At 41.6% G+C, this 9,624-nt stretch overlaps 1 protein-coding gene across 5 annotated transcripts in view; it reads right to left on the bottom strand.

The window, feature by feature from the left end:
• Positions 1-425: 425 nt before the first annotated feature.
• The window catches only part of gne (glucosamine (UDP-N-acetyl)-2-epimerase/N-acetylmannosamine kinase), a 38,937-nt gene continuing 29,738 nt past the window's right edge, over positions 426-9,624 (bottom strand). For 4 of the 5 annotated variants that reach the window (XM_038713914.1, XM_038713913.1, XM_038713915.1 and 1 more), the window contains 10 exons: positions 8,414-8,621; positions 8,172-8,324; positions 7,772-7,984; positions 6,945-7,032; positions 6,263-6,473; positions 4,743-4,872; positions 4,422-4,643; positions 3,730-3,912; positions 1,861-1,977; positions 1,418-1,653 (listed from right to left, as the gene is read on the bottom strand). In XM_038713914.1, coding sequence (XP_038569842.1) covers positions 1,418-1,653; positions 1,861-1,977; positions 3,730-3,912; positions 4,422-4,643; positions 4,743-4,872; positions 6,263-6,473; positions 6,945-7,032; positions 7,772-7,984; positions 8,172-8,324; positions 8,414-8,621 — 1,761 coding nt within the window. Of the gene's footprint in view, positions 1,654-1,860; positions 1,978-3,729; positions 3,913-4,421; positions 4,644-4,742; positions 4,873-6,262; positions 6,474-6,944; positions 7,033-7,771; positions 7,985-8,171; positions 8,325-8,413; positions 8,622-9,624 lie in introns of all 5 variants that reach the window. The other variant, XM_038713911.1, reaches the window with a different exon arrangement.

The raw sequence follows: 9,624 nt of genomic DNA, 5'->3' as shown, positions 1-9,624 counted from the left end.
TTTATTTTGTAAACAGCAACTCAGTCAACTTCTTTACTCTACTGGACCCCCAGAAGCATATCGCTCCAATCTCAGCTTTGTTTATCTTCTCACATGTAATGCAGAAGTCATGCAGGCTGTAACAACATGACTCTTACCGTTTACCACTAATCATACAGTATGTTTTACATGTATTTTGACGCTGTATTAAAAGGAATTTGTCATTTGAATTTCTGTGCACTCAACATTTGCAACTTTACAGTGTAGACGACTAAAAACCTGCATTGACACCTAAAGAGGGCAACACTAGACTGGGCTTTTGCAACAGTGTAAACAGAATTTCTACTCTACAGGGCCATCCATATCTTCTTCACTTGACTTAAATTAAGTCAGTTTTGTGTATACACAAGACAGCGCATTTGGACATCAATAAAATTACAAAGAAATTCTTCCAAACATTTCATTTAGCATGTAATGTACAATCCTGTATTTAATAGTACATACAAACCATGTAAACATATTTGAGATACAATAGGTCTTTGGAAGGCATGAAGAAAACTTCAAAACTCGGTCCAAACAGTCATAAGGTCTGTGGCAATGACATGTAAAAAAACTTCACCTGATTCAGGCAAATTCACTGTTAACAGCCATTAAGCTAAAGCAGTGCCTGCTTTAACATTTCATTAATACAAGCCAGTTTAGTATTTCGACATTTATTAACCGTTTATCACCCATAAAGCTTTCCAGACCACCATACAATAAGCATCATATTAAAACACTTCATTAAGACCTTAAATAATTAAATTTATAACAAAATGTGGAACTGTAACATTAACTTGACAGATAGCCTTATCCCAAAATAGATAAAGATTTAGACTGAAAACTCGATACAAGATTTACAGAAAAAGTGAGGCCGTAAGATATTAGGGAGAATTGAGAGTAGGCAACAGGAGAATGTTTCAGCAATAATTTGGTCACATCTGAAGACTTTTCCATCGACCCACATCACATTACAAGTAGACTGAGTGACTTCTACAATGTATTTGCAGTTTACTCAAGAGTTGATGCTCACTTGATCAAATAAGCTCTGGGACTTAATAAAACATGACTACATAGAAGTGGTAGGATTTCTGGCCCGTGCAATGGACCCACTTGCAACATGATGTATCCAGGTTGGAAACTGGCCAACATTTGGCCTGGTGAAGGCACGATTCACTAAGGTCAACAAGAAAAAGAAAAGAATAGCGAAAAGAAATTATATACACACACAATATTTAACACTGAAATGACGGTCTGAGCGCGTTGTTTTTCAGGCTAGCCTTAAAAATGTTTCTCCTACATAATATGCTTATTTATCTATCCGGGCAGCACAGCTACTACTTTCAGTTTTGCAGTCCGCCTGTTGGTAGCAGTCCTCAATTAATCGGGACTATATTCTTCAGTAGATCCTTCTGGTTGCATAGTCTAACACCATGCTAGCTGCTCCAAGTAAAGCAGGTTCCTCCAACTTTGATGAGACAACTTCTGTTTTCCGGGCAGAGACGAGGGCTCTCTGTGAGATGATGTGCTGCACTGGGGCTTCGTAGTAAGAGGCCAACACTCCAGACAGAATCACCAGTGAGGGGTTCACTATGTGGAGGATGTTAATGATGCCCACACCTAGCGCTGTGGAAGCTGGAGAGGGGAAGATGAAGACAGAGAAATTAGATTTTTTTCTTGCTTTTATAGAAGATTTAATAGTACTGAATCATTGTGATGTATCTCCATGCTCCGTTTGTAATGTTCCAGCACAGCTGGAGCCACATCATTCTTTTACAGTGAACTAAAACACTGTACAGTTTGAATTTCAGATTTGTGTGTGTGCTTGCTTTGTGCTCTGACCCTTGTTCAGGACAGCGTCTGCTTTGGAGTTCCCCAGTCTGGCTGCGTCAATGAGGTGGGCAGCAGTGATTGGCTCCTCAAACTTTATGTCCATCCCTTCCACCTTCAGTAGCTCCTCTGAGAAAGACACCAGCACAGAGTTCAGATGTATGTATGTAAATGATGAATGATGGTATAAAACCATTTTTGACATGTGGTAAGAAACTACATTTGATTAAACGTTCTTCATCCAGCTATATTTCAACTAAGTTAAGTCACAGATTCTAAAAGTACTTTAATAACAGTATACATGTAGAGATTTCTAGTTTAAAGTTGGGGAAAAAGGGCAAAGATAGACCAGCCTATTTTCATTCAGCACTGACCTGTGTGTGCTATGTGGACGTAGCATTTTTGGGTGAACTATTCCTTTATGGTAGAAGGTTAATAAAACTAAAAGTTGTTTTTAGTACTGTGTACACACACAACGTCTGGAAGACACATCTTTCTCAGCCTCTCTCTGAATCTAATATGTGTAACTGAGTCTCAGCAAAGTGGCTGGCAAGTGAAGCCATTATGGAAGTGCCTTAAACCTGCATTCTTTCTAATGGCCAGCAGAGGACGACTCCACTGGTTGCAAATATTAGTCTGATTGCACCCAATGACTTTTCACTTGATTTATTACGTCAGTAAACACTTTCCTGATGAGTTTATGGTCTGGATCACTTTGTCTTCTTCAATACTGCATGATGTTTATTTGGTAAATTATGGTCCCATTAAGAGTAAAATAGAGGCTAAAGCAGGGTATGTGTGGCTACCTTGTGATTGTGATTGTGAAGTCGCTACCACGGCTATCTGTCAGTCAGGATAGGGGTGAATTGTATTCACTACACTATGAACATTTAACAAGCTGTGAATTTGTTTTTGGGTGCAACAACTTTGACCCTTTCACAGTGTGTTTTCAGTTCATTAAAAGTAAATTGTAACATTTTGGTAGCCTAAAAAAAAGGTCTTGTTCAGCATTTGGGTTGCGCTACTCTCATCCAAATATGGTCACTTCTGGTTCCAAAAAAAATAAAACAAGATTGCGATGGCCAAAATGCCAAACTTGAGGCTTCAAAACGGCAGTCCAAAAACCAATGGGTGACATCAGAGTATATATAGCCACTTGTTTTAAACAGTCTATGGCAGTGGTTGGCAATAGGAGGCCAGATTACTTTGATAGTGGCTGGTGCTGAAATGGATCTCAGTCATAAAAGCAATAGTTACTCACATAATCACTTCCTCTTTAGTAATTTTCCCTACAAAATACAAGTGCGAGGAAGTTTTTTGAAGCAAAGCGTTTAAGTTAGAGTTCTGAAGCACTTAAGAGTCTGTGACTTGCTTGACACACATCAGAAATAGCCATCATGAATTTTGTGAGATTGGATTCCCCTGAATGAGAAGCGCAGGAATTTCCTCTGCCTAGGGATGCTGGGGAAATGAAAATAAGCGTCCATAGGTTGATGGATGTGGACTCACCAGCAGGACACACACACTCCAACACATGCTTTATTGTGAGCATGTGAAGTCTCTTCATAATGAAATTGTTTAGGAGGGAGAAAAGACATCCACACAGTGTGGGGATCGAACACACAACTCTGCAATTGACCCTTCGCTAAGCCATGCCCCAAATGCACAGCTGGCCACTCACAGCGCAGAATAGGACTCGCTCTAACTGAAGTCCAACACTTTCATGGATGTGCTCCATTGACTCTAATGTAAAAAGAGTAATTTTCTAGCTTTTTTTGGCTATATTTTTCTAAGATCTGGTCAAAAGCTGTTCCTGGGGCAAAAAAAGGCCCAATGCCCTGGTCTATGGACATTCCTTGAAGCTTTGCACAAAACACTCACCATCGTGCAGCCTTTTGGCCTCTCTCTGCAGGGCCATGCCGGATGCGTAGGCCTCTATGCATCCTCTGCTGCCACACGAACACTCTGGGCCTTCTAATGAAACCATGATGTGACCCAGCTCTGCAGCGCAGAAGGTACTGCCGTGGACCAGCTCACTGTGATGGATAATCCCTCCTCCAATACCTACACAGAGTCAAGATATTTACATCCTCAGATTGTCAGTGTAAATGAGCAACTGATTTGAGTAATTAAAAGGAAGTCAGCAGAATCACCTTGTCAGTAAGGTTTCTATCAAGTGTATGGTGATCCCAATTTGCTTTGATTCATGACACAAGGCTTACAGATTGACACACTCTAAACACGTTTAGTATGTCAAAAAATATACTATGACAGTATGAAATTCCTTATTCATTCCTACTTAGGCAAGTAACTGAAGAATTCAAAAAACATTTTCAGACTGCTATTTGAATAGCGACACTGATAATCTACATTGATCAACCATTATGTGGAACTACAAAAAAAAAACATTTTCAGAAACTTATAATACAAAATGTATGTATTAAATAATAATACTTAATAATAGTTGCTCTTTTAAATAACTTTAATAACTACTTTATATACCTACATCAACCCTGCTTACACTGCTAATCAATGACCAAATGATTGGATGAATGAAGATCCTGATTTCTCACCTGTTCCTGTGATGACAGTGACAAAGTTCTCCACTCCCTTGCCGTGACCAAACTTTTTCTCAGCCAACGCAGCACAGTTGCCATCATTGTCGACCCAGACGGGAAGGTGCAGGGCGTCGGAGATGGGTGTTCTCAAGTCCACTGAGGACCAGTCCTGGATCAGCTTTGTGGAGTGTAGGACCACGCCTTCTTGTGGGTTTACGCGCCCACCCGTGGACACTCCTAAGATGTGGAGGAAGAGCTATGAGGTGATAGTTTTCTGATGTGTTTGTCAGCATCTCAGTGGTTTGTCATTAAAGAATGCGTGTTGTTTTCCCATACCAACGCCAAGTATTCTACAGTTGTGGTCGACGGCGTCCCGCATGGCATCTGCACACATTTCTAATAAGAGCTTCATCCTGGCATCGAACGCCTTTGGATTGGGCTGAGTATACTTCTTTACTATGTCACCCTGGACAGAGAGGGGAGTAGTGAAGGGAGAGGAGAGAGACAGAGTGGTTGAGGGGAAAAGGAAAAAAAAGGAAGAATATCAGAGGAGAATAATCCATGTATGGTTCATTCTTTGATTATTCCGTCTCAAAACCGAATCAACAAGGCATTTTGTGGTTATTCTGTTTTAAAACCAAAACAGAAAAACAAAGCAGCTGTGTTTTGTTCTATGACCAGTGTTTTATCTCTACTGGTTTTCAAACTAACTGGCTGCTGTACATGTGCGCCTGTTGTTTCCAACAGCTGTGGTCTGCCTCCGACCCCAGATTGGTGACACACAAAACAAATAGGCTATTTGTTCTCAAGTTGCATCACATCTCATAGTGACTGTGGCGAATATGATTGTAGAAGTTAGCACTATATTATAGCCACATACGAAAAAAGAAATTAAAGAAAATGTATTGTGATTCATTGCTTTGGCTGCAAGCCACTCAAACACTTGGCCGTTATCCTATTTCCAGTCAATTATTGATTATGTAGGTCAGCATCCAGGTAGCATTTTGTTTTGGGCAGATGTGAGGCAGCTGGTTACCTAAGCATCTAAGAAAATACCCAAATACGTTTCTCTAGGGTTTTTTCTCGAGGCTACGGCCAGGGTCCAAACTACGGGGGAGCTTAAGCTCCTCTTAATAAGACATAAGCTGATAGTGATATTTTAGGGGGGGGGGGGGGCTCAAAAATGTTGAGAAGATGCTATTTTTCCATTAATTTCTATTTTTCTGTATCATCATGGATCATGCATAAACCAGGAGCGCTGGGCTCCATCCAGCCAGAGGGAAGGATCACCGACCGTCTGCAGCACACCGACTGTCCTGGGACCTCCTCTCCCTCGCCCTGCACGCTCCAGTGCCCTGCTCCCTCTCCCGGTAGACCTACTATGGGTTGTGTTGCCAGTGGAACCGGTGCACTGGACTGGACTTTACGCATAACAATAATAATAATAATAATAATAATAATAATAATAGGAATAAACAATGCCTGAAATTAATTAATAAAAACCTCTTTATTTGCCATTAAGTGCTCGTCTATACCATGTTTTAAAGCAGAGCTTTACTCCAAAATGAGCCCAGCAAGCTGTGTTATTGAAATAATGAGCAAAAATTTACAAACATTTTAATCCGTGTATGATTCGTTAATATACAGCTCGCTGAATTAACTAGCAAACATGAACTTAACAGTTCATGAACTTAACAGTTCATGTTTGCTGTGTACCATTTGATGTACTCAGGCACCGCTGTCGCCCAAGTGTATCTGCTGAAGGTTTATCAAGTGTAACACACAAAGCTACACAAATCGGACAAATTAAATATAAAAATCTATATTTTTCTGTTTTGTTTTTAAAACAGGCCTACCCTCATGCAGATGATAGCCACTCTGAGGTTGGTCCCTCCCAGGTCAACAGCCAGAGCGCTCTGTCTCTCCAGGATGTGATCAATGTCCTGGGAGATTGAGTCTTTCACCGGGGGGAAACAGAAAGTCTTCTGGAGGGGCTCATTCAGGTCAATGGTACGTAAAAACTTGAGAATACGAGGCACTGCGTAACCATCGCCATATATCTTAGAGCTGACGGGAAACAGAAATACATCTGTGTTCATTAATCTACATGGTGCATGCAACCTTCATTCATGTTTATGTAATCTAAAACCATACTTCCCACAGTGTTTAAAAACTATAAACACTGGACTGCCTTACATTAATCCAGGTACAATAAAGACTTTGTCTGATAATCAGGGTAGTAATCTAAACCTGTGCCTGATTCAGTTGACCGAACAATCTTGCCAATAAATAACTGGTCTGAAGAGCAAAGCAGAAACAGTAACTACATTGTGCTTAGAGGCACACTTCAGCATCCCCACCACCAGCTTACACTCGTTATTAAAACTTACATCTAATAATGTACACAAAAAGAATGTAAGCTTAGAGTAAAGAACAAATTCTTTCAGCACAAGAAAGAAAAAAGGAAAAGAGGATCACCAACAGAAAAACTGGAAAACAAAGACTCAATGAGACAGACAGGCAATACATTGGTCATACCAGGGGTATCTCTTTCCAAACTGCAGCTCCAGAGCGCGGTAGATCTTACTCTGAGTGTCGGCATCTCTGACATGTAGAACATTTTCACCTGGCAGAGAGGGAAATGTCAGATAAACGACCTGAGGCAGGTTCATTTACCAGAATAATATTTGCTTTCACAGCCTTCCTGGGGTGGAGATGGCGCATAGATAAGATGCTTGCCTTTGGTGTGGGAGACCTGGGTTCGTTTCCCACTGTAACCCATCCACCATTGTGTCCCTGAGCAAGACACTTAACCCCTCGTTGCTCCAGAGGCGTGCGACCTCTGACATATATAGCAATTGTAAGTCGCTTTGGATAAAAGCGTCAAGATAAATGTAATGGCTGTTCTACAGCGTTTTTTCCCGGCGTCAACTCACATTGAAGTGTTTCAGCAGCAGAGCGTTTAGCCTGTCCTATGTTTCTGAGGTGTTGTTAATATGTCATTTTGTTTGCTTCAACTACGGATTACGGCTGTCTGTGAGCCCATTCCGTTCGCTCTCTGCAGGCTGACGTTACTTATCCCACATGGAGCATTTCAGAATAAGAGCGTTTTGCCTTCCTGATTTTGCTGACTTGTTCAGATTTTGTTAATTTGTTCAGCTGTCCTTGATTTTTGTGCTTCTATTAGCCTTCCTGGCTGTTCTACATACTAAAAATTGTAAATGTTGAAACAATCACTTAGTTTTAAAGAGTCAGTGTTATGCAAATACACACTTTTTAATCAAATGTTTAAACAACGTTGGCAGGAAATCAGGACCACGACTATGGCAGCAGGTATCTATAATCTTGTTTCCCGTCAAACCCACCCGTTTCTCTGCCAGTTTGCCTTGTTCCCAGGTTAATGACAGGTGTGCCGAAGGCCCCAGCCTCTCGTACCCCACAGCTGCTGTTTCCGATCATGCAGCCGGCGTGGGACACCAGCTGGATGAACTGCTCAAAGGGAATGTGCTTCATTGCCTGGAAGTTGGGGTGCTGCTCGATGCCCTTCCTTCGCATCACGCGCACCATCTCCTTACTTCCTGATTACATAGGAAGGGACGGGCCAAGTGACATAGACACTTCAGTTAATAAAATTTCACAACGGTACAACAATTCAAAAAACCCTAAATGCTTGTGATCCTAGTTTTACTTGGACAATCACACATAGAAGAAAATATAGCCTGGAATAACAAGAAGGAACTAAAGGGACTAGTAAGTGAAACTAACCGGCATCTATGTTAGGGAAGAGGATGAGGGTCTTTTTGTTGAAGGAGAGCAGGGCATCCAGCATCAGCCCATAGATCTTAATGGACTGCTGGATGTCAGTGGTAACTGGGTGCTGCAAAGCCACTATGTAGTCACCGTCCTTCACCTTGTCACCTGAAACACGAACAGACACCAAACTGACATTCAATCAAACTCTGATGTCTCCCACTATATTTCTGTCCCGTGCCGGTGTCCCCGCGTACCCAGCCAGCTCTTGATAATATCCATGTAGTCATCTCTGTGATTAGTTGACAGCAGCTTATCATATGAAGGGCAGCCAGCCAGCAGGATGCGAGAGTGGTCCTCACACATGGCGATGAGGTGCTGCTCCGCCATGCGTGTGCAGCAGGCATGGTAGTGGGCCAGTTTACTGATGGCATGGCGAATCGAGTCATCAATCGTACCACTCACCTGGAAAAACGAAGCAAGGGAGAGAAGAGATGTATGTTTTTTGTCAGTTGGTAAAAATGACAACAATGTTGTTACACACCACAAAGTCTTACACACATGTGCGTCGGATATAAAAACTGACTGTAAAAGAATTAAAACAAATCTATACTCTGTACATCAGGGGTGGCCAAAAGTTTTTGATTGTGGCCCTTATACAGAAAAATATAAGAAGTCTGTGGCCACTTCACTTTTAAATCAAGGAACCATGTCTTTTAGTACATGAATTCAAACCCACAGTTCAACCATCAACTCATTTGGCAGACACTTCATTTCATTTGAGAAACAACATACAAGCATCAACAAAGCATCAATACAGCAAGAGAGCTACAACTGACAATACATACTAGTAAGAGTTAATAGCATGTATAGCATCAATGGGGTAAATACCTAGGGAAAGAAGTAAGAGTTAACAAAAAAGTGCACTCAATACAAGAGAATTGTAAGAAGACAGAAGAAGAAGAGCACAGGAAGTGCATGTTAGAGTTTAGAGATTAGAGGTGTTGTAAGAGAAAGTGTTCTTGGAAGAGAGGAGTTTTCAAGAGCTTCTTGAAGTTAGAGAGGGACGCCCTGCTCTGATGGCATGTGGTAGCTCGTTCCACCATCGTGGTGTCACAGATGAAAAGAGCTGGGACTGAGATTGCTTTGTGTGTAGGGATGGCAGAGCCAGGCAGCCTTCGTTGGAGGAGCGCATTGGCTGAGAAGGAACATATGCTTGTATTATGGAGTTTAGGTAGATGGGAACAGACCCAGTCACTAGTCACTCTATTCGGACTTTCAATATAAAAGTTGGACACCAAAAATAAAACCAAGTGACACTTCTTGCATCTAAAAGACAAGCTGATTCTCCGACAACACCCGAGTTACCTCCTGTAGTCCAGTCAGTGCTGCTGGTAAGCTAACCGGCTGTCGATCAGGATGGACTGTGTCTCTTCGAGTAAGATTTGAAACGCTTCCACATGTATTC

This window comes from Micropterus salmoides, unplaced genomic scaffold, assembly GCF_014851395.1.
Source record: "Micropterus salmoides isolate LMB-PRFRI ecotype aquatic unplaced genomic scaffold, ASM1485139v1 Ms_hic_scaffold_12, whole genome shotgun sequence".
In the NCBI taxonomy this organism is placed as follows: Eukaryota; Metazoa; Chordata; class Actinopteri; order Centrarchiformes; family Centrarchidae; genus Micropterus; species Micropterus salmoides.
The sequence above is the reverse complement of the archived record's forward strand: the minus strand, read 5'-3'. Positions and strand labels throughout refer to the sequence as shown.